The sequence below is a fragment of the Dendropsophus ebraccatus genome, chromosome 7 (assembly GCF_027789765.1).
Source record: "Dendropsophus ebraccatus isolate aDenEbr1 chromosome 7, aDenEbr1.pat, whole genome shotgun sequence".
NCBI classification, from domain to species: domain Eukaryota; kingdom Metazoa; phylum Chordata; class Amphibia; order Anura; family Hylidae; genus Dendropsophus; species Dendropsophus ebraccatus.
In genome coordinates, this window is record NC_091460.1 from 40636167 (window position 1) to 40661087 (window position 24921).

A 24921-nucleotide genomic window follows, 5' to 3' on the forward strand; every position below is an offset into this window, starting at 1 on the left:
CCCTGGGATGACATCACCAATTATGTCACTTACTTGATGTCACTGCTTGTCGTATTCTGATGTGATGTCATGAGCATGCCCTGACGTGTAGTTACCAGGCAACAGTGCAGACACTTTGCCACAATCCCCCTTGCCTGCAAGTGAAGTGAAAACCAACTGCCACTACTAATGAGGCAGATCATGTGACTGTGATTGAACTGAGCATGTGCAACACAAGAAAGAGGATGCCTGGGTATCGGGTTATGAGACTAAGCAGCACAAGGGGAATTACGGAGTCTATATCTCTGAAACAATACATTTTAAAGTGTCACCGTCATTAAAAAAATTTTTTGCAGAAATAATAGTACAGGCGATGTTAAGAAACTTTTGTAATTGGGTTTATTAGCCGAAAAATTAATTTTTATCATGAAAAAGCAGTTTGAAGTTCTTCCCCCATGTCTTTCATGGTTTTCCTATGGAGAGAAGGAAATGAAGCACCAAAACAGGACAACAAAAAGTTGATTTACAGCAACATCACCGCTCTCTCCTCTGACAGTCACCACTAACCTCTCTGACCTTTGAATAGCACTCGGAATAGCTCCCCCCATTGTGTAATCCTTTGCTTTCTGCTCTTTTCTGCCGACATTTCTTCTCCGTCTCTCCTCTCCCCTCCCCTCTTCATAGCACAGACAGGATTCGACTGATGTAAAAGAGTCAAGATTTCCTGATTCTAAGCAGTGGATGAGAGAGAGGAGAGGAAGGGGGACCTGGGGAAAGGCTTTTTGAATGCAGATAATGGCATATTTGCCTAATAAACCCAATTACAAAGTTTCTTAAAATTGCCTGGACTATTGACGACAGTGACTCTTTAAGTAATGCTTGTACAATGGAAATATGTTTAATTTATTATAATGCATCATTATAGGCAAAGCTATGACCGTGAGCACACTCAATTTCTATAATAGGTCAGGAAGGGTTAGTTAGCTGTGTAAGGGCTTGTATTCTCTTAAAGGAGTATACACATCAGGGGGAGGAGGCGGTGATCCCGCAACTGCTATAACCGCTATGGTAGCTACTCCTCACAGCAACCACTGACAGTGTGAGTATTTAGGGGTGGGGGGCATACAGGATTCATGAGGCATCGTACAGTTTCTTGCTATGAGGCCCCATGGATCCTAGGTACCCCCCTGAATCTTCCCAAATTTTAAAGGGAGTCTGTCGCTAGGTTTATGTGGCCTTAAAGCGACTCTGTACCCACAATCTGTCCCCCCCAAACCATTTGTACCTTCAGATAGCTGCTTTTAATCCAAGATCTGTCCTGGGGTCCATTTGGTAGGTGATGCAATTATTGTCCTAAAAAACAACTTTTAATCCTGCAGCGCTGTGTCTAACGGCCGGGGCTTACATTTGTATATGCATTAAACTGGCACCACCTCTCCGTCCTTCCTCCCCACCCTCCGCACCATTAGGAATGATCCAGGAACATTTACTGCTGTTTGAGCTTTGCACAGGTGTATTAATGATCCAGCCCATGATCATTATACACACAGGTGGGGAATAGGAAGCATAGGAGCATTCCTACTCTTGGGGTCCGTTCGGCAGGTGATGCAGTTATCGTCATAAAAACAACTTTTAATCCTGCAGCGCTGTGTCTCCTTGGCGTCTCCTGTGCAATAGGGGGGCTATCAGCAGGTTAGATACGTCTAACCTGCTGATAGCTCCCCTTTAAATCATTCTGTTCAGGTTATTTTCTGAGATGCAGGAGTGCTGCACCACTCCCTCCAGCTGCTGATTGACAGCTGTCTGCCTATACACAATATAGCATAAAACTGCCAATTAGCAGTGGGTGGGCAGAGAGGGAGTTGGTGCTCATAAATATCTAGGACTACTGAGCACACACATGTAAAGGAGAGGACTAGTGTGCGGTGCTCAGACTAGTTGTTATTCCGGTGGATAGCCGCACAGATACAAGTGATCCATCATTCTCTTCAGCTTCTCTCTCACTAGTTTATGTCACCCTTACATACCACAGCATAAGGGTCCATTTACACAGAAAGATTATCTGACAAAGATTTGAAGCCAAAGCCAGGAATGGATTTGAAGAGGAGAAATCTCAGGCTTTCCTTTATGGCCTGTTCCCTGTTTATAATCTGTTTCTGGCTTTGGCTTCAAATCTTTGACAGATAATCTTTCCGTGTAAATAGACCCATAACCTACTGACAGTCTCTTTACACTATCAAGTGTGAATAGGATTTAATATATATAATTTTTTTATTTTCATTTACAGTAATGCTGCAAATCCGCAGTAACCGATAGTATTACAGTTTTTTCCGCTTTTTTGGCGTTTTTTTTTTTAGTTTTGCACTGAAAATCAGAATGCTCGGATTATTAGTTGTCGGATTAGAGGACTGTAGCGGATAGGTAGCGCACATATTGCACGGTATTACACAAGGTGTCACCACAGACTCCGCCCACTGACCCCTCCAGCCAATCATCGCGCACTCTCATTCTCAACTTCATCGTTTGACATTTCAACTCCTCCGCAACCTCTCTTGACTAGATTGGCAGCGTGACCTGAACCCCCACTGCGCATGCGCACTACTTTCATTCTCGCGTCTGATTGGCCGCAGTGATGAGTAGCAGGTTAGGCTGAGGCGCGGCTTGTCCTCTGCGTGCAGTGCGTGTGAGTGCTGATAGGGGACAGACATGGCGGCCAGGGGCCTGCGGATACTGGGGCACAACCTGAGCACATTGCTGCGGACACACAGAGCGCCGCTCCGGTAAGCGGGGAGTCATGATAACAGACGTGGGTTTCGTATGCTTCTTCCATTATGTAAGTGGCAAGGCATGCTGGGAGTTGTAGTTCTCCAGGTCACGTTTAGATATAGCAGAGCTGAGTATGTTGTTGATTACAACTTATTTTTCCTGTCTAGTCTTGTATAGGACGGCAGGTACTTATACTGGATCTTCAGTAACTTATAGGGAGGCTCAAATGGCAAAGGTCAATGACAAAGTCAGCTCTGCTCCATCCATAGCTCACTAGAACAGTACCCATACATCACATGGAGTCCTGGCAGCTTGTATAGCCGTCTTCCACAATTTTTGGCTCTCCAGCTGTTGCAGAACTACAACTCCCAGCATGCTCTAATATCCCTTGACTGGTGGCATGCTGGGAGTTGTAGTTCTGCAGTGCCACTTGTGGTAAAACCCTCTTGTATATTATATAAGTGTGTATGGCTTCCCCCAGCTGTGATGCCGTCCCTCTGTCCTTGGACATTGCTGCTGTCTGGACAGCGTTGCATCATCCTCAGCACTGGCCGGGGCGGCGCGTCTCATCATCCCTGTGTGTGATCCAGGGATACAAACTATTGGCTAATATCCTATGTATTTCATGTTTTCAGCAGTACTCGCTTTATGGCCGGAGGCTCATGGTCATCATTGGAGATCACAGCTTGAATCAGTCTCTCCTTTCCAAGTCAGACCTATCACGAGCGCCTCTAATACACTGTGGGTGACTAGTCTGCGGTCTGACGGAGGGAAACATTCTCAGTGTATCCCAATGGAAAATGTCTCATTCTGTTCTTCACTTTTTCAGATACTCTGTTTGCTGTCATTGAATGGAAACCTGTCATCACTTTATTGCTGCCTGAAGCACAAGTCATCAGAGTCATGGATCTTCCTCTGTTTGGGAATAGCCCAGTGATGGGGAACCTTCTGCCCTCCAGCTGTTGAAAAACTGCAATTCCTATCATGCCTGGACAGCCAAAGATACGGCTTTCACTGCCCAGGTATGATGGGAGTTGTAGTTTTGCAACAGCTGGAATGTCAAAGGTTCCCCATCCCTGGTGTAAGCTATCCTATAGCTATGGACACATTTAGCTTGTATGTCAGACACTTTGCCTATACATGCAACAAAAAGTCAGAGATCCATAATAGCCATATCTAAGGCTGTCCAGGCAGGCGGGAGGTATGTTATTATTGGTATAGGAAGAGATCTATTAATCAAAGCTGGTGGGTCGAGGAGAAGCTGCTGGGGACTGCCCAATGATTGGTGGTTCAGGCTGCTTTAAAGTTAAAGGGGTACTCCAGTGAAAATCCTTTTCATTCAAATCTACTGGTTTCAGAAAGTTATATAGATTTGTAATTTACTTCTATTTAAAAATCTCAAGTTTCCCCATATTTATCAGCTGCTGTATGTCCTGCAGGAAGTGGTCTATTCTTTTCATTCTGACACAGTGCTCTCTGCTGCCACCTCTGTCCGAGACAGGAACGGTCCAGAGCAGGAGAGGTTTTCTGTGGGGATTTGCTACTGCTCTGGACAGTTCCTGACATGGACAGAGGTGGCAGTAGAGAGCACTGTGTGAGACTGAAAAGAAAATACAATTTCCTGCAGGACATACAGCAGGTGATAAGTACTGGAAGACAACATTTTTAAATAGAAATACATTATAAATCTATATAACTTTCTGAAACCAGTTGATTTGAAAGAAAAATATTTTCTCCAGAAAATACCCCTTTAAATGGCAGGGTCTTTTTTAAAGTGTCCGGATTAGAAAAATTCTGATTCTTTCTTCCAAAAACAGTGTTACACCTCTCCAGGTTGTGTGTGGTATTACAACTTGACTCCTTAAATAGAACTGAGCTGCAATACCGCACACAAATTGAGGACAAGAGTGGCGCTGTTTGTATGGTTTTTGGTCTTTTACAGGCTGACAACCCTAGGGGCCTAATTCTTCTCACATCTGAGAGTTCGCTTCAGCTGGGTGCACTTTTAGCAGTGGCCAAATACATTACAAACATCCACTATTCCTTGTATTGTAAAATGGAAATCTAAGGATTAGCTTCATTGTATAACAAAGTGACAGAGGCTTATGGCCATGCTCTAATCCTCATGGTCAGCCCTGCATTCCCTCTATAGAAATATGTGTGGGATTTTTAACCCCATGTGTAGACTCCAGGTTATACTAGGAGCATTGGTAATATAGATGTTCTCAGCATTTGGAAGAATGTTCCTATTCACTGACAGCAAACAGATTAGTAAATGATCAAACCCCAAGTATCCTGCAGTCCTTTAATACATGTTATTTATGTCATTATTATATAAAATATATATATATAGAGTGACTGTTCCTAGATCTATTATTATTATTTATAATATATATAGAGTGACTGTTCCTAGATCTATTATTATTATTATTATTATATATAATATATATAGAGTGACTGTTCCTAGATCTATTATTATTATTATTATCATTATTATTATTATTTATAATATATATAGAGTGACTGTTCCTAGATCTATTATTATTATTATTATTATATATAATATATATAGAGTGACTGTTCCTAGATCTATTATTATTATTATTATCATTATTATTATTATATATAATATATATAGAGTGACTGTTCCTAGATCTATTATTATTATTATTTTTATTATATAATATATATTGAGTTACTGTTCCTAGATCTATTATTATTATATTATTATTATTATTATTATTATTATATATAATATATATAGAGTGACTGTTCCTAGATCTATTATTATTATTATTATATATAATATATATAGAGTGACTGTTCCTAGATCTATTATTATTATTATTATTATTATTATTATTATTATTATTATTATTTATAATATATATATAGAGTGACTGTTCCTAGATCTATTATTATTATTATTATCATTATTATTATTATTTATAATATATATAGAGTGACTGTTCCTAGATCTATTATTATTATTATTATTATATATAATATATATAGAGTGACTGTTCCTAGATCTATTATTATTATTATTATCATTATTATTATTATATATAATATATATAGAGTGACTGTTCCTAGATCTATTATTATTATTATTTTTATTATATAATATATATTGAGTTACTGTTCCTAGATCTATTATTATTATATTATTATTATTATTATTATATATAATATATATAGAGTGACTGTTCCTAGATCTATTATTATTATTATTATATATAATATATATAGAGTGACTGTTCCTAGATCTATTATTATTATTATTATTATTATTATTATTATTATTATTATTTATAATATATATATAGAGTGACTGTTCCTAGATCTATTATTATTATTATTATTATTATTATTATTTATAATATATATATAGAGTGACTGTTCCTAGATCTATTATTATTATTATTATTATTTATAATATATATAGAGTGACTGTTCCTAGATCTATTATTATTATTATTATATAATATATATAGAGTGACTGTTCCTAGATCTAACCACCTGCAGTAAGCATATAGTAAATGATCAATGATACTCTTCTGTTTCTGCATTAGGACGTGTCCACAACTGATGTGCACAGCTGCTCAGCAGCCTAATAATCCCGTTCAGGAGAATGAAGAGGAGAAGAGTAAAAAGCAAGAAGACAGTACTGAACAGCTGGCGGCGGAGAAGGCAAAGTTAGAAGATCAAGTCAAAGAGGTTACGGTGAGTGAGAAGAGCATTATAGACCTTAAAGGAGTAGTCAACCAAAAATGTTTCCTTCAAATCAACTGGTGCCAGAGATTTGTAATTTACTTCTATTAAAAAATCTCAAGCCGTCCAGTACTTGTCAGCTGCTGTATGTCCTGCAGGAAGTGGTATATTCTTTCCAGTCTGGAGAGCAGGAGATGTTTTCTATGGGGATTTGCTCCTGCTCTGGACAGTTCCTGTCATGGACAGAGGTGGCAGAAGAGATCACTGTGTCAGACTGGAAAGAATACACCCCTTCCTGTAGGACATACAGCAGCTTATAAGTACTGGAAGATTCGAGATTTTTTTAATAGAAGTAAATTAAGTCTTTGGCATTTTCTGGTATCAGCTGATTTAAAAGAATTTTTTTTGTGAATTAACCTTTTTAAAGGGGTTTTGTCACCATGATAGAGGATACATATATGATTGCAGGGGGTTACACTGCTGGCACCCTCACAGTCTCAATATTGGGACTCCTACCCACCCCGACATTGGATTCATTCATTGCTAGTAAAGTGCTATAAAGCACTTTATTTAGCTATCTCCGGCATGCCCATAGACACTGAATGGTTTAGACAAGGCATGAGTGTGGCAAAACCCCTACTAGTCCTGGTGTACAGCACATCTAGAGCTGAGTGACACTGGTAGGCATCAAGATGACAGGTTAGTTATGAGAAGAATGAGCCCTGTATGTCAGTCAGTCAGTTTTAGACAGGAAGAGGAGGCTTGAATGCTGTGACTCTGCAAATCCTCTGACACTTCAGATCTAAGAGCAGACAGATTCCCTTTTAAGTTCCTGACATGGACAGAGGTGGCAGCAGAGAGCACTGTGTCAGACTGGAAAGAATACACCACTTCCTGCAGGACATACAGCAGCTGATAAGTACTAGAAGATTTGAGATTTTTAAATAGCTGTAATATACAAATCTGTTTAACTTTCTGACAACAGTTGATATAAAACATATTTTTTTTTCACTGGAGTACCCCATTAAATAAGCAGGAACAGAGTTCTCTCTGAGTGGGTGTCAGCTGTAGTACACAACTGGTACATGCATGAATGCATAGTTTATAGGTTTAAAACGAATGTTGTCAATCAGGTCAGTCGTTTATGGGTGCTAAATAGATCAGTATTGGCAAATAAAGATCATTCTGAGGTACTGACTGCATGAATTGTTGACACTAGTGCATAGGAGCATAGATCGCTGGGGGGTATAGATCTGAAGGGATGGGTGGCATGGGGGTAAAATCCAAAAACCCAATAGCCTGCCATGTCATTACATTTGGGTTCTTATAGGATTTGGCTCATCAGGCATTGGTGACATATTGCTTATATTGGAATCTCTAATAAACTGGTTGTTCTTGTATCTCACCAGGATAAATATAAGCGTGCCTTAGCTGACACTGAGAACCTGAGACAGAGGACTCAAAAAATGGTGGAAGATGCAAAATTGTACGGTATGTAGCTAGCATTGCCTGTCACACACCAGCATCAGGTCAGCGCTAATATGCCATGCAGGTGGAGCATTGGGCAAAGAAGAATATTGCATTGATCTTTGACATCACTGTCTTGATCTAGCGATTGTTCAGCCCTGGCTGCATGATCATCGAGCCGTGTAATAGACTGTAAGCGAACGCCGATCTGGCAGATTAGTGCTCAGCTTGAGCCATTTAATATGGCCTTTAGTCTATGGGCTCACATACTTAAATAAGGAATATATTCTCTTAAATCAATGGTAGGGAACCTTGGCTCTCCAGCTGTTGCAAAGCTACAACTCCCATCATGCCTGGACAGCCAAAGCTTTAGCTTTGGCTGTCCAGACATGATGGGAGTTGTAGCTTTGCAACAGCTGGAGAGCTAAGGTTCCCTACCCCTGCTCTAAGTCAATTTTTCCGGGGGAGAATACCTCCACAATACTGCATGTAACAGAATACAAACCCTTTCTTCCATTCAGTGGAGACAATTCAAATTTATATTCTTATACTTAAAGGGATACAAGGATTCTGCAAGGATTTACTGGAAGTGGCAGACATCTTGGAGAAAGCAACGCAGAGTGTTCCTAAGGAGGAAATTAAGGATGAAAACCCTCATCTGAAAAACCTGTATGAGGGGCTGGTGATGACTGAAGTCCAGATGCAAAAAGTCTTTAAGAAGCACGGAATCATCAAGCTTAATCCAGTGGGCGCAAAGTTTGATCCGTATGAGCATGAAGCCTTATTCCACACCCCAGTGGAGGGCAAGGAGCCTGGCACAGTAGCCTTAGTCACTAAAGTAGGGTACAAGCTGCGTGAACGCACATTGAGGCCTGCCCTGGTAGGAGTTGTTAAAGGAGTATAAGTCATAGTGATGTGTATGGCGGAGTATTTTATTTCATTCCAGGAATCCCATTGTTAATATGGAATATTAAGTCCCCTCCAGATTAGCCAGGAAGAAAATCAAAGATTATCATAAACCTTCTCCCCCATCGATGCCACATCAGTTCATAGGTCTGGACTATGTCAATGGCTTCTATTACTGAGACTTTCATTCCAATGTTGTGTTCCTGTTATCGGACAGTGGATGATACTGATGGACTATAGATATGATTTACTGATTATTACTATGTTGTCTAGTCTGGACGCTGCAGAGTTACTGCCTGGGAGTGCAGCGTTTGTTTCTGGGATATATTACCCTGAATAAATATTTTTCACAGTTCTGAGTTTTCTTTTTAATACTGTATAGTCATGCGTCTCCCTTTCAGGATCCCTAGATGCTGTGGTTGCAGCGTAAAGCTGCTCCATTTATTGCCATAAGTTTTGGGTATTCCATGCTTGCAGACGCAATGATGTGACGTCATCCTGCCTACTAGAGGATCCGTCCAGCTGAAGACACTGGAGTCAGAAGATGGAGGGTCCTGCTCCATTCCTGCAGTGTTGCATGTTTGGGCACAACAGGGGGCATTATTACTGTGGGTGAGGGGAATTTATACAGCAGAGGGCATCGGTGGGGTGGGTAGGGGTGCTGTACACATCAGGATCATTATCCATGGCTGCAGGGGGTAATATTACTATATTGAAGGGGGAAATCCACATACCTCCTCACTTTACTGCACATGACAAACAGCAGAATTAATACTGTATGGAACCCTATAAGTAGAAAAAGGGGAAGGAACTTGAAGGATAACTGTGGAGCCTAAAATGTTTGTCTGGCAGGTATTAAAGAAATGAATTGTAGCTGTAAGAAATCATCCTGGTGGTCTGAGCCGGATGGAGAGGAAAAGGAAAGTGAGGCCCCAGATAAAAGAATCAATTGCTAGATGGTTCATGTTGACCTTTGCTTAATTCACTAGGTGACAGGTCATCTTCCAGAACACAGGTAGATGTGCAGCTGATGATTTGTATGTTACATTTTTTTTTTAATTAGAAAAGGAATTGAACATGACTGTATACAAGGTATAAATGTGATAAGCAAATTTACAGTGGGAACGAAGTGAATCGCTTAGTTCCTACTGGCATTCTGCAGGGGCTTTGAAGTCTGCTCTGCTTCCTATCATTCCTCCCCATGTGCTGGGAAAAGATGGATCCAGTCCTTCTCCCAGTTTCTTAGGATTTGGTCCATCTTTTTTCCAGCACCCAGGGAGGAGTGCGAGGAAGCAGAGCAGACTGATGAGTAAAATACAGATAGGAACAAAGCGATTTGCTTCGTTCCTACTGTAGATTCACTCCTCACTATATAAACTCAATACAAGTTTCTTCTTAGGCCTTATGCACACGTTCCGTAACTTACGGATCCGAGTTAGTGCACATTGATGTCTATTGGGCTATTGAGTAAAAAGAATCCGAAGCACTTGTTTTTCATATGCAAAAAGTGTTCATAAGTTTATTTACAGCGTGAATAAAGGTAAGGCCAGGAAAATAACAATACTTTCTTTAGAGAGATAATTTTTGGTTTATAGCGACTGTGGATGTTTCGACCCTATCCAGGATCTTTCTCAACGTCACTGGGGTATGTTCTGTAGAGGTGCACTCCTGGGGCTATCCTGTGGCGGGCAGGTGCCTATATTACTCAGTGGGGACATACCCTAAAACTATCAGCCAATGAACAAGCTTTCGCTCATTCATCAATTGATTCCTGAGCCTATTACACGGGGCAATATCTGTCTGTTTTGGCCAATCATGGGCCTGTATAATAAGGCCAGGGGAGGAGGTTGAATCCAGAGTGAGCACATCGAAGGTCTCTACTTATAAGATAGGAGAAAAGAAACACAATGACACCAAGTCAGTTTCACAGAAACATTTAATACATCATACAAAATGGAAATAACGTACTGTGTATAGACAGTGGATTCACATCAGCTGAAAAACAATAAATAAGGACCACGTGTCAAAGAGGACGCTTCACCAAACATCACTGGACCTCTGAGCCGCAGCCGATATGAACGAGGCCTCCGCACATGGAAAGGTTTACCGTCCCCTCCATAAACGTGTCAATATCAAAACCAGTTTAGAAATGATTGTGCAAACATCAGAATGTACAAAGTGATACAAAACCAGCACAACAAAAAGTGTGCCCCACACACACTAAAGACAGCAAGAGCGTGCCATAGGAGCTGATCTATGGGAGGGTTGACTTCTTGGCTTGTTCTTTTCATAGTAAAGGGTAAACGGCGTGTAAGAATTTCGGAAATAATCTACCTCAGTACTGCAGCATGCCAGACCAACGTGCTGCAACAAGGCTTATAGCTATGGTGAACCAAGATGGCTGGATCAAACATTAAAGAGGTTACACCCAGGCTTACAAAAACCATGACTGACAAAGAAAGTACCCAAACTGCTGCTTAGTTCTATTGAAGTGAACGGATCTGAATTGTAAAAACCACACACAACCTGAGGACAGGGGTGCTGATATTTTTGCAATGTGTGTTTTTAATCCTGAATAACCCCTTTAATATTTTCAGATCCAATATTTGTCCATAGTATTAACGGAATTGCTTCTTAAGCTTTCAAGCAGTGTTCTCCAAACCTTGGCTCTCCGGCAGCTGCAAAACTACAACTCCCATAGAGGAGAGCCACAGGTTGGGGAACACCCTTCTAAAACTTGGCCATATTAGGACCCCTTCATATTCTATTACAGACTCAGGATTATATAAACCTGAATGATTCCAATCACAATAATGGTGGTTCTGGACATACTTATCGCCTACCCTGTGACTATGTGATACAGTCCACACTTGGGATAAGGGGCCTTCTACAATGCCGCATGTTTACCAGGCACAGCTCTACTCAAGAACACAAACCCAAATGGCTTACATTCCAATGTACACAAAATCGTAGAAAATCTAGACATGCCACAATAGGAAAAATTCACAGTCCCCAAAAAACAAACTAGTAGACTAGTGTAAAAAAAAAAAAAAAAAGAAAACACAAGGACAGCTACATATCTAATGTGGAGTCCCTGACAGGAGGGATTTTAGTGGGAAGCACAATGGAAGGAGAAGGCCAAAACTCAAAAGGGGCATGCAATGGTAGAAATAGTTGTAGTATCTACAATGATCTGTTGACCTCTTTCCTCCGAAATACCAAGATCACATATCCATTTACAACAATGAACATGAACAAACCCCAATATTTTTTATGTTTATTTTTTACAAGAGTAATAAAAGTATAAAGGACACAGCGTTGCATCTTGTATTGGCATTTTATGTTTCCAGCTGCTCTGTGAACTCTACTATAAAAATACTGAAACGCAGCCCTTATCTTACAAAATACACCAAACTATTTACACCATGATGTAAGCCACACAAGTACGAGGGAAGAAGGAAACCTGGACCAACCAAAAGGAACCAGAAGTGATCACTGTGAGGCCTGCGAGCGTAAAGATTAGAGATGAGTGACACTACAGTAAAGTGTGGTATCGCAAAACAGCCAACACTTGCCATTTGACTCCTGGTGGCTGGAGAAGATGGCTACAGCCCATCTTTGCCAACCACTAGGAGTCAAATGCTGGGAAATCTCAAATTATTGTGAATTGGCACCCTGCACTAAATAGCCAACTAAATGCAACTCTACTGTCAAAAGTTACATAGCAAAGATGCCTCACAAAATTCAATCCAGTGGAAAAGACGCACCGGACCATATGACCAACTTTCCAAGATCAGTGTAGATGTTAGGTCAACCTAAAAGACCCATAAGGCCGAATTCCAGCCGCCAACGTGTGGCTCTCCAGCTGTTATAAAGCTAAAACCCACATTTTACCCTGACAGCCTTTGGCCGTGAAAATGTGTACAGACCCCAAGTACATCTTGACCAACTTTCATAACCTACGGTAGAAAACGGTGGCTCTCCACCTGTTGCAAAACTGCAACACCCATCATGTCCCAACAAGGTAAGCTGTAGTTCCAAAAGAGCTGGAGAGGCAAAGGTTGGGGAACAGTGCTGTAGATAGTTCATCGAACAGTCCACAAATATTCTATGAAATCCTGGTTGTAGTTTTTTGGTGGAATTCATACATTCATTTAAACAGCTGTAGGGCTTCCTTTCCGACACCTCTGTCCTAGCTATGGGCCAGGTTGGAACATTGAGAGTTCAAGGGGAAACTATTCAGTAGGCGTCGCACCCTAGTTGAACCCAGTTAGTGTTATTCTGGTGACATCAGCTCCAGAGATGGGACCATTGAAATGTAGACCATCTAAATAAAGAGGCTGCAAAATTCATATTCCAGATAAACCATCAATTTATAAAGCTCAATGGACCTAGGAGCATGTTGGCGGGTTAGATCTTTCAATGCAGGATCCCTGCAGTCCTCAGTTGCACAGATCTAACCATCATCTACACATAAAATCCACCGTCCTGAACCCACAATACCTGGACTAACACGCTACCATTTATTTTCCAATAATAATTCCGATCATTTCATACATATATTAAAAGGTTATGGATGGTCTATAGCAGGCAATGGACATCCATCCAATTAACGACACATTGCATAGCACAGAATCAACAGATTTCCCTTTATAGTTTTCTTTTACCCCCTTCCTAGGCATTTTGGTGTGAAATATGAAAATGGTGTAATGAATAAAAAATTAAAATAAAAAAATATGTACATATAATTACAAAGTAACCAAAATATTTTAAATAAATATAAGCAAACTGTATACATACATATAGAATTCATATATTTACCGAGCAATTCTGCATCCGTAATATTTCAACAGTGTTTGATAGGAAAAGAAAATATACAAAAGCAATATAATATATACGGTAACCGTTTAGGACGTATTCGCATTCGAAATATTTTCATCCAACATTATCTTCCATGCACTGGTCTACATTACCAAAACCCACCCCAAGTCACAAAACTAAATCGGTGCATCCCCCATAGAAAAAGTAGTTGTCCAAACATAATGATTTCGGGTAAATAGACCTTATGTATTAGGGGCTTCTAGAGGAAAGAATAACACTTAGATTTTATTGCCTGACTCATGTTTCATGGATGAGAAGGCACATGTATTATGCAGAACATAGCCTGTATTTCTAAGTGTTCTTACAACAGGAAATATTGTGCCAGTTGTGTTGACTCTTTTCCATCCAATTTTTTAGATGGGGGTAAACTACCATTGGGCAAGTGGAAAAAAAAAATAAAAGATATCACTGAACTCTATCAGAAGCAGTTATTGCCAGTATCCACACCATTATGTACTGACCCACAAAGCTTTCAGACCTAGGGAATCCGTGAAAACATGTATGAAGCCATATGTATCCAACTTTTCCAGGACTCCCTAGGGCTGCATCCAACTTCTTCAGCCACTGGTATTCAAATGCGGGGCGATCAGACTCATGCATGCTCCAGTTGCACTCATCTCTACTGGCTATAGCTTTTGATGACAAATAAAATGGTGCGGGCGCTGGGAAGCTGGTGCCATGATCCTTTTTTTTTTAAGCTACGGCCCGCTTCCCATGTACAGCGCCATTCTATTTCCGGTCACCGGCTGTGGCTAAAGCACTGGAGCCGGGGGTGGGGGTGTTTCCTCCCACTGGGGGCAGGCAGGCCTACCCCGAACACTTCAGACCAGTCCAATGCCCGGGAATAGTACGGCGCCGTACATAGGAACCGGGCCGCAGTTTAAAAAAAGACCTGCGCACCGTCTTCCAAGCGTCGTTCTATCCCTGTGCAAAACTTAAAGGAGACCTGTCACTCCCCGTGCCAGGGTGAAGGCTGCCCAAAGGCTACACCCCAGCACGAGGGGTGACAGGTTCCCTTTAAAGCAACCGTACTGATAGTGTCATGCCAAAAGTTAAAGCAAATGTACCAACACTTTAAGGTTTAGCTGATCTTAAGTAGTTACAGTGAATGTCTTAGAAAGTGGAGTTTGAGAAATATATTAAAAGTAAAGATGACCTCTAAACAATCCCCAGCCATGACCAATAAATTGCACTCTAATAAATCCATGTGCATGGCTATGGCATGGTGTTGATACAGCACTCGACAATTGCAATGCAGAAAACTCAAGGGTGAGTAGTTCCACCATGTGGAGTGCTTGAGTGTCATCAAGACAATAGTTGCCTGGCTCTGGTGAGTATCTATACTGCAAAGTGTAACCATAACACATTCCCCACAATAAATACAACTGAACTTTTCTATATCTATGGCATGTCATCCCCTTAAATGCACTATCAGGGTCAGCTCTGCAGTTTTAGCAATTAGGTAGCACCTCTTTAGTACTGGGAAAAGAACGGTGGCTTTCATTCTAATGCACCATGTGAAAATTTGATCACTGGAGATGAGCAAATTAACAGTAATAACAAAAGCAAAAACACTTCATTGACCTGCAATCCGCTCATCAGCCAGCTGCATTTTAACTCACTGCCACTCCTCCCCGGGTGCTGGGAAAGCTGGGTCCAGTCCTGGTAATCTGAGAATGAGGATGCAGCTTTTCCAAGCACCCGGGGAGCAGCGTCACGGAGCGGCAGTGTGTTAAATGGAAGCAGCTGATGAGCAGGTTGCAGAGATGATGAAGAGCTTCGCTTTGTTATTACTGTAAATTCGCTCATCTCTATAGATCACCATACAAATTAAAACAAATGTGTATTTAAAAAATATATACAAGTATAGTAAAATCCAGTCTCTGATCTGTACAAGTCTTTTTTTTTTATATATATATTATAGATATTTTTTTATACAAAAAAAAAAAAATCACGAAGCATCTCGGGATATCCAGCCGCTCTCTGTCAGGAAGTTTAAAATCCTTTTCTTTAGGACTTTATCTAAGTAACTGGGGAGACGGCTCTTTGATGGGATTCCCTGCCTTTTCTGGAGGTGGTCCTTAATGATAATGGTTTTCACAGTCAAGTATCGAGTGGGGGACAAGTTTAGGGAACTGCACAGAACCTTCTCCCTGTCAGATAACATCTCAAAGCCTGGGAGGTTTTCAATGGCAGCAAATTCGCCCTCTTTCCCGTCTTCTCTTCCTCTTTTGGAGCCGGCGGTGTTTTTATTCTCCTTCCGTTTTTCCCGCTTGTGACGGGCAGCTTCATACTCTGCTGATTCTTCCATCTTGGTGATGCCGTTTCGCCGGTACCTCTGTAGTTCTCGAAGCTTTGCCCTCAACATTCGTTCTTTGTGCATATTCTCAAAGAAGTCCTCGATTTCTTTACTGGACATAAACTGATAGAGGGGCCTCAGTTTTAACCTCAGCTCTTTCTCCTCTTTAGAGATTTTCCTTTTGGCCGGCTTCTCTTTATCCTTCTTGTCTTTTCCTAAAAATGCAGGTACCAAGTTATAGTCCCGAGCTATGTTCTTCCTCCTTTGCCGCTCTTTCAGTTTCCGGACGTACATGTCCACACAAGCCTCTTTAAGTTCTACTTCAACGTCATCATCATCGTAATTGACAGATAGGCCACTGATAAGCGTTTCAGCATCCTGATCATATTCGATCTCATAGTCATCACGGAGAGGCATGTATCCCAGCTGCTGCTGCTCCGGCACAGTGATGTCTAAGGGAGGTAATGGAGTAGTCAGGCTGGGGGACAGGGGACCACCCGTGGGACAAGTGTGGTCAGTGACTCTGTTGGGAATATTGTCTGGTATGCATGCTTTGCCAAGGTTTCCATGAATGTACATGCTGACGTAGTGTTCCATCACCTCCTGAGGAGTCCGAGATGCACCCACATGGGCAGCCATGTCCTCCTGGGCAAAGACAAAAAAAAATACATTAGAAAAGGAGTAATCAACACCAAACATAAGTCATAAGACTGATGCCCAAGAAGATCAGGAATGGCAACACAACCAGAATGTCCATGATGCCTCTTATTCCTTTCTAGCAGTAATGGTAATAGGAGGAGAAGAAATGGACAATTTGCCAGCTGAACAAATGGATCAATAGGTATTCTTGTTGGTAACTTGTTGGTATTGTAGGTAGGATCACAGAAGTGCGTTTCGGAACCCAGATGTCATGTATGATTATTATTTATTATTATTATTGTATTGGTACGATACACCAATACATCTGTACCATGGGTTTGCACTGGTGAAGGGTCTATTTCCTCTGCTCCTGCTATCGTTCTGACCCAGCCCTTGGGTATACTTTATATATTTTTAGATTTATTACTAGCTGTAATACCAGATATATTTGCTACCAAATGTACAGACCTGCGGCCTCATTTATAAGCTGATCATAGTTGTTCCAGGGGTCAGATCCCCACTTTTCTGATGTTGATGGCCTTTCTTAAGAACAGGCCAAGAATAATAAAAGGGTTTCCCAATGTATAGTTACTTGTCCCCTATCCACATGTTGGCATGTTACCCGCAGCTCCACTCATTCTTTATGGAGCCATCAGAGATGGCCAAGTACAGCACCCCTTTAACTTGTTGAGCAGACTTCCAGACCATGGGTTTATGGTATTACATAGGCCAAATAAATGTAAACACTTGCACATTTCCAAATCTCCTATACACATTAAGTGAAAGGGAATAGAGAAGACCCTAGGGTCAGTATCAGTTGGGGCCCATAGGGTCATACTCCCACCACTAAAAAAAATCACTCTCATCCACAATAGTTTTGATCAAATGAACACTAGTCACAATAACGTATGGAAAAACAATACATTATCTCTGGTCTCTGCCTGCTAAACATTCTCTATGTAGCCTGGAAGATTTTAGAAAGATAGAGAGAATCTTTTATCTTGTGCTTATAAAGATAACATTTGCATCTCGTTTCTTTCTTTGATAGACTCGTCCTATAGCAGACCCCAGTAAAATGGAGCCAACAGCATGACCAATGCACCCAACCACCTTCCTAATGGTCACATACAGGAGGGCATTCTCCAATTAAGTCAATAATAAGAGCAATTCTTGGTCCAGCTGGTGACCTCCTTGAGGAAGGACATGCCACTTATCTGTGTCTGGCCTCTTCCATTCACAAGACCTCCATTCATTAGATTAGTCTATTCAAGAACAATAGAACTAAAGTCTTTGTGCCATAATGGAATTACTGCAGCCCACTGATATGGTGCCACCTGTCTGCTCTGCTTAATGTACCCAACCCACAGTCCAGACTGGTTATTACTACAAAGCCACAATGATTTCACTTCAGATGTGATAGTGCTATAGTACTACAGCCGTGCCCATGATCCCAAGCAGGAGAAATATCCAGGCCCACGCTGAAAGAGCGAGAATCCCATCTCTCTAGACAGATGCACCTGGCCATACAGTCATGATGGATCCATATACCTGTACCCAAAGTCTCTACTCAATACTAACAGGAGGATTCACACTTTCCTGCTTGGGAAGCCTGAGCATATAAGGCTCCCTTGTGAATCGTATTATTATATAATGATACATATAGAAGTTTCATTCACTCCCTCAGTGTATCTAATCGGGAGTTCCCATTTCATACAGGAGGCTGAGCAGCTGTATTGGTGGTGGTTCCTCCATAACTTCACACTAGCTCCAGCATCTGTGAAATAAGGAGCAGACTGAAACCTCTGGGCAGTTCATATGGGCATTCAGTCTCCCCTGGGGCACCGATTAATATGGCCAGTAGTACAACTCACAGAGATGGGGCACAAGGGTCAGCCCCTGAGGGCTCACAGAGATGGGGCACAAGGGTCAGCCCCTGAGGGCTCACAGAGATGGGGCACAAGGGTCAGCCCCTGAGGGCTCACAGAGATGGGGCACAAGGGTCAGCCCCTGAGGGCTCACAGAGATGGGGCACAAGGCCAGCCCCCGGGGGCTCACAGACCACCCTGAGGTCTCCTATAGAAAGTACAACGCCTGTCGTAGGTCACCTATGTAAGCCATATAGAGCATATGGAGGTCTCCTATAGAAGGTGCATGGACCATCCCAAGACCTCATATGGAAGCTACATAGACAGCTCCAGAATCTTCTATACAAGGTACACAGACCTCACAGTCCATTTTAGTAGGTACACAGACCTTCCTGAGGTCTCTTATGGAAAGTACACAAACTACCTTGATACCTCCTACAAAGATCGTTCTGAGATGTCCTATGGATGCTATATAGAGATCTCCTATAGAAATTACACAGACTGCTTCAGCCTGGGCCTGGTGGTACAATCACTTTAAAATCAATGGAGCCGCATCACAAATGGGAGGGGGTTTCCTCCCACTGAGGTCGGCCGGGTCGGCCTCCAGTGCTTCAGGCAAGGCCGGTGACCGGAACTGGGCCACAGTTAAAAAAAAAGGACGCAGCACCAGTCTATTGATGGTGCATTCACTTTAAAGTGACTGTACCACCTGGCCCAGGCTGAAGCACTGGAGGGGGGCCGACCCACCCTTAGTGGGAGGAAACCCCAGCCCCTCTATGATAGGGTTCCATTGATTCTAATAAAGTCACGTCATGGAGGGGCTGGAGTTTCCTCCCACTAAGGGTGGGTCAGCCCGCCTCCAGTGCTTCAGCCTGGGCCTGGTGGTACAGTCACTTTAAAGGGGTTATCCAGCGCTACAAAAACATGGCCACTTTCCCCCTACTGTTGTCTCCAGATTGGGTGGGGTTTTGAAACTCAGTTCCATTGAAGTAAATGTAGCTTAAAGTTACAAACCCACTTGCCGGATCTGCAGCGAGTCTCCTTGCTGCGTTTTTGCAGCGAGACTTGCTGCAGATCCTGGCCCTATACTTTCAATAGCAGAGAAACTCAGATTTTGTCTGCAGCCCGCCCCATTATACATTACCGGGTCCCCGTTCCTGCTTGCTTCGGGGCTCCCGGTGTCTTCACGGCCCACCCGGCCAATCAGTGCGCTGCGGCGGGGCAGCGCACTGATTGGCCGGGTGGAACGTGCCGGGAGCCGCTAAAGCAAGCAGGAGCCGGTATCAGGTAATGTATATCGCCCCCAGCCCCACGATCGCCCCCGACCTCACAATCGCCCCCAGCATCGCAGCCCCCGGCCACACGATCGCCCCCAGCGGGCGATCGTGCAGCCGGGGGCTGCGGGCGATCGTGCGGCCGGGGGCTGGGGGGCTGCAGGCGATCGTGCGGCCGGGGGCGATCGTGCGGCCGGGGGCTGGGGGCTGCGGGCGATCATGCGGCCGGGGGCTGCGGAGCTGCGGGCGATCGTGCGGCCGGGGGCTGGGGGGCTGCAGGCGATCGGGGCTGCAGGATATACATTACCAGGTCCCCGCTGCTGCTTGCTTCGGCGGCTCCCGGCACGTTCCGCCCGGCCAATCAGTGAGCTGCCCCGCCGCAGCGCACTGATTGGCCGGGCGGGCCGTGAAGACACCGGGAGCCCCGAAGCAAGCAGGAACGGGGACCCGGTAATGTATAATGTCCGGCGGCCGGGGGGTTAATGGGGCGGGCTGCAGACAAAATCGCAGCAGGGATATACATCCCTGCTGCGAGTTTCTCTGCTATTGAAAGTATAGGGCCAGGATCTGCAGCAAGGAGACTCGCTGCAGATCCGGCAAGTGGGTTTGTAACCTAATAGCAAACCGCACCTGAACTCGAGACAAGAGGGGGAAAAGTGGCCATGTTTTTGTAGCGCTGGATAACCCCTTTAAAGTGACTGTACTATCAGGCCCAGGCTGAAGCACAGGAGGCGGGCTGACCCACCCTTAGTGGGAGGAAGCAATGGAGCAGTATCATAGAGGGGCGGGGGTTTCCTCCCACTGGGGGTGGGTCAGCGTGCCTCCAGTGCTTCAGCCTGGGCCTGATAGTACAGTCACTTTAGGGTAGCTTCACACATAGCAAATCGCAGTGGGTTTCACTCTACAAGTTTCGCCGATTCCCGCTACTGTGAGTTTGAATGGGGTTACATACTTGCAGTGGAATTTTCATTCAACCAGAGCGCGGACCAGGTGAAAGTATGCTAGGGGCGGCAGCGGGTTAGGGCGGCCAGCGGAATGAAATCCACTGCGATTCGCTACGTGTGAAACTCCCCTTAAAATGTAATGAATGTAAAAAAAAAAAAAAAAAATCACATAAGAAAAACCCCCATATACATAAAGCTATCCATTACACTTAATTGTCTTTGTAGTAAAAAAAATCTTATACTTTTTTACATTTTAAAAATTAAAAAAAAAAATTATAAATATTGAAAAGAATTATAGAGTTAAAGAAATAAAATAAAAGTTAGTGAACTGAAAAGATCTATGAAGCTTAGAGTTCAGCAATCTGGTGGCGCACTGCATGCTGGGAGCTGTAGTGCACGTAGACACCTGCGCCCCCTGCAGGCTGCTCTGCACACACAACTTACCCAGTTTCCAAACCCGAACTGTTCGATAGCATCAAGCAGCAGCTGCTCTTCCCTGCTCGTCCAGCCTCCCTCCGCCTCGGGCCCCCATAGAGTAAAGCGCCCGCCGTCCACCAGCTGGTATCCATGCCACCGACGGTGATTACCGATCTCTGCACCCGCTGAGAAGCACTCGGTGCACAGTTCGATGTCCTGGCACTCGGTGCAGCGGATGCGCAGGCTTGTCACATCGGCCAGGCAGTAGACGCAGTACTTCTTGCCCAGGTCCGCCATCTTGGCCGCCGAGCTGTTGTTGGGCTCAAACGCTAAGATACCGCCCACCGCCGCTCATACCGCTGGGCGCATGCGCCTGGAAACCTCTAGCCTCTAATAGGCTGGGGCCTCAAAGCGCTCCATTGATTGGACGACGGAATACGATTTGGTGACGTCACTGAGTTCCAGCCAATCAGCGTTTAGTAATATAGAGAGCGCTGTAGCGTGGCTTCACCTTTCATAACGCGTCTCCATGGAAACCTACAGAGAGGTAAATACACAAGTGAGTTCACCCAGCCATCGCTATCCAGTCAGCTGTCTGTCCAGGAGAGAAGCATCAGGGTGACCTCTGCCAGCATGGGAGACGCCAATGAGAGTGGTGAGTTGTTGGCAGAGGGAGGTGAAGCTGATACTGTCATTCAGGACACTACCAGAGAGACTGGTACCAGTCAGGAGAGCAACAGAGAGCTGGACACTAGCCATGAGGGCACAAGAGAGCTGGACACTGGCCATGAGGGCACAAAAGAGCTGAACACTGGCCATGAGGGCACAAGAGAGCTGGACACTGGCCATGAGGCCACCAGAGAACCGAATACCAGTCAGGAGGGCACCAGAGAACCGAATACAAGCCAAGAGGGCACCAGAGAACCGAATACCAGTCAAGAGGGCACCAGAGAACCGAATACCAGTCAAGAGGGTGCGAGAGATCCAAATACCAGCCAAGAGGGTGACAGAGAGCCAAGCAGTGAGGGTACCAGAGAGTCCATTACTAGCCAAGAGGGCCCCAGAGATCCCAATAACATCCATGAAGGTGCTAGAGATCTGAATCCCAACCAGGAGGGCACTGGAGAACCTACCAGCCAGGAGGGCATCAGAGACCTTGAAGAGTCTATTGGTCAAGACAGTGCCAGAGGTCTTAGTGCCGAGCACATAGAGAACGTTGAACCAAGCACAGTAGTAGTAGAAGATGGGGAAGAACTAGTGGTCTCAAGTTATGACCCATCAGAACCACATTATGATGAATATGTGATACCAAAAGAAGATGAGCAGGAGATGACTGAAGTGATAGGTCAAGAACCTTCACTGGTACCAAAGGAAGAACCTGAGCCTTCTGAAGAAGAGCAGGAAGAAGACCAGGAGGCAGTGGAGGACCAGAACCAAGACCCTGAGCTGCAGGAGGAGATTGATGAGCAGATACGAGAAGAACTTCTCCATCAGTACCATGTCCTGGTCCAGGAGCGCGATAAAATCCAGCAGCAAAACTCTCAGCTCCAGAACAAGCTCTATGAGTATTTCCGCAAGAAGAAAGGAGAGGAGAGCCGTCTGGAGACAACAAAGCATGTGGCCGATCAGGAGCAACGTTACCTCAAGAACCTGAGCTCTGTGGAGGAGATGAGAAGGAAGTACAAGGAAGATGCGGCCCTACACATGCAGCAGATAGAGGAGCTGCGAGCCCAGTGTCAGGACATTGTCAGTAAGGTGGACAAGGAGTGGGTGGACTTCCAAGAACAGAAGAAGAAGATCGCCTTATATAGCATAAGTAAGCCAGGAGCTGGGAGGAACACTGCTTCTTCTCTCACCCAGGAAATAGAGCTATTACAGTCCAGAGAAGAGCGCAAGGAGAAAGAAGTAATCCAAGTCCGTCTGGAGAACATCAAGCTGAAAAATCAGATCAATCGCTATGAATCGACCCTCCGATCCAAAGAGGAGCTGGCTGAAGGTTTGCACCTTATCGACTTCGAGCAGCTGAAAATCGAGAACCAGACATACAATGAGAAGATCGAAGAGAGAAATGAAGAACTCCTAAAGCTGAGGAAGAAAATCACCAACACCGTGCAAGTGCTTACTCATGTCAAAGAGAAGCTCCAGTATGTCCAGGCCGAGAATCAGGAACAAAAAGAGAGACTCATGGAAATAGAGGCCGTGGTGGGCAACAAAAGGGACATTCTGACCAAGACCAAACAGGCCAGAGATAGTCTGAGGATGGACAACCTGAAACTTAAGCAGAAATGTGGCCTGCTGGGCAACAAGGTTCTTCTCAGAGACTTTGAGGACAAGGTAGATGCCACCGAGGAACTCCGACAGACCCTGGAAAATCTGAAGCGTCGTCATGCGGAGCTGACTCTGTCCAGTAAAGGGTTAATGAAGAAAATTGATGAAGTGAAGCTGGTTATGGAGAGCTGAAGTCTCCTGAGCAACCAGTGTGCAGAAGTATGCTCTATTTAATGGAGAAGTAATAAAATACATTCATATGCATCTCTGGGTCACGTAGCTATGAAGTATCACCATGTTTATTCAGGGATTTAGGGTATGTGCACACTATAGAACCCGGATGGATCACCCAACCCGTTCATTCTTCGGATGGATGGCGGAATCTGCCTGACCATAGAATGGAGTCCATGGCACAGTTGGAGATGCATGCGGGGCCAAGCTGCGGAATCTGCAGCAGGTGATCCCTCCTGGTTCTGTAGTGTGCACATATCCTTATTCAGATGGAGACCACTGGTCATTCAGACACTTTCCGTTTTTGTGCAGTCCTTTTCAAGTATACACTGCTATTGCTCTATATTTAAAGGGGGTTATCCATAAACATTTTCTTCCACCACTCCTTTGCTCAGTTTAAGTGTTTTTGCCATGCAGTTCTATTGAAGTGAAGGGAGCTGAATTGTAATACCACACACAACCTGTGGAGAGTGGTGGTGCGGTTTTTGCATTAGATTAACTGTGCTACTAATCTCGGATAACCCCTTTAATTTATATGGCAAGAAGAGTTCCCACAGGGTATATGTTAAAGAGGACCTGTTACCCCCCCGTGCCAGGGGGACAGGCTCCCGACCCCCAGCTAGATCCCCTTATACTGACCTCATCTGGCTGAGTCCCGCTCCCAGGACAGAGATATCCTGGTCAGAAGCCGGCGCACGCGCTGTGGAGATAGGTCCGGCGTCCATAGAGAATGAATGGAGCCAGACTCATCTCTGCAGCGCGCACATGGCTCCATTCGAGAATGGACGCCGGACCTCTCCCGACAACGCGCGCCGGCTTCTGACGGGGATATCTCCATCACGGGACCGGCTCCGGGAGTGGGACTCAGCCAGATGAGGTCTGTATAAGGGGATCTAGCTGGGGGTTGGGAGCCTGTCACCCCGGCACGGGGGGTAACAGGTCTCCTTTAAAGGGGTTATCCTAAAACTAGCTGATCCACAAAGGTATAACCCATGACCCCCTACAACCATAAAAACTAAGCACATGCTCAAGCACCACTTTATTCACTGTCTATGGGACTTCTTAAAGGGGTTATCCCGGAATCAGAAAAACATAGCTGCTTTTGTCCAAAATAGCTAATTTGTTGTATTATAACTTAGTTCCATTGAAGAGAGTGGAGGAGTTATAATACCACACACAGCCTGAAGCCAGGTGTGGCGCTGGAAGAAAGTGACTGTTTTTTTAAAATCACTTTTAGGGTATGTACACATTGAGGCATCCGGGTGGTCACC

At 44.0% G+C, this 24921-nt stretch overlaps 3 protein-coding genes across 5 annotated transcripts; 2 read left to right on the forward strand and 1 right to left on the reverse strand.

Moving 5' to 3' along the window:
- The first annotated feature begins 2628 nt into the window (after nt 1-2628).
- GRPEL1 (GrpE like 1, mitochondrial) lies at nt 2629-9187 on the forward strand. 3 transcript variants are annotated; one of them, XM_069976406.1, is made up of 4 exons: nt 2629-2759; nt 6321-6471; nt 7869-7950; nt 8484-9187. In XM_069976406.1, exons 1-4 carry the CDS (start codon nt 2686-2688, stop codon nt 8828-8830), a joined length of 654 nt encoding a protein of 217 aa, XP_069832507.1. In that variant the 5' UTR covers nt 2629-2685; the 3' UTR covers nt 8831-9187. The 3 variants fall into 3 exon arrangements, with proteins under 3 accessions (XP_069832507.1, XP_069832509.1, XP_069832508.1); XM_069976408.1 differs by having other exon boundaries at nt 2749-2812; XM_069976407.1 differs by lacking the exon at nt 2629-2759 and adding an exon at nt 3653-3767.
- Nucleotides 9188-10780: 1593 nt separating this feature from the next.
- Nucleotides 10781-21539, reverse strand: TADA2B (transcriptional adaptor 2B). The gene is made up of 2 exons (XM_069977387.1): nt 21179-21539; nt 10781-16657 (listed from the first exon to the last, which is right to left on the reverse strand). Exons 1-2 carry the CDS (start codon nt 21446-21448, stop codon nt 15665-15667), a joined length of 1263 nt encoding a protein of 420 aa, XP_069833488.1. The 5' UTR covers nt 21449-21539; the 3' UTR covers nt 10781-15664.
- On the forward strand, nt 21251-23787 carry CFAP184 (cilia and flagella associated protein 184). Its single transcript, XM_069977386.1, has one exon. The coding sequence runs from the start codon at nt 21785-21787 to the stop codon at nt 23609-23611; it is 1827 nt and encodes a 608-aa protein (XP_069833487.1). The 5' UTR covers nt 21251-21784; the 3' UTR covers nt 23612-23787.
- The last annotated feature ends 1134 nt before the right edge of the window (nt 23788-24921 follow it).

Excerpts from the sequence above, each read along its gene's own strand:
- GRPEL1 (XM_069976406.1), top strand. The coding sequence starts at position 2,686 with ATGGCGGCCAGGGGCCTGCGGATACTGGGGCACAACCTGAGCACATTG. Across the intron at positions 2,760-6,320 it reads ACACACAGAGCGCCGCTCCG|GACGTGTCCACAACTGATGT; the intron begins GTAAGCGGGGAG and ends TTTCTGCATTAG. Across the intron at positions 7,951-8,483 it reads GGAAGATGCAAAATTGTACG|GGATACAAGGATTCTGCAAG; the intron begins GTATGTAGCTAG and ends TTATACTTAAAG.
- TADA2B (XM_069977387.1), bottom strand. The coding sequence starts at position 21,448 with ATGGCGGACCTGGGCAAGAAGTACTGCGTCTACTGCCTGGCCGATGTG. Across the intron at positions 16,658-21,178 it reads AGTTCGGGTTTGGAAACTGG|GAGGACATGGCTGCCCATGT; the intron begins GTAAGTTGTGTG and ends GTCTTTGCCCAG.
- CFAP184 (XM_069977386.1), top strand. The coding sequence starts at position 21,785 with ATGGGAGACGCCAATGAGAGTGGTGAGTTGTTGGCAGAGGGAGGTGAA.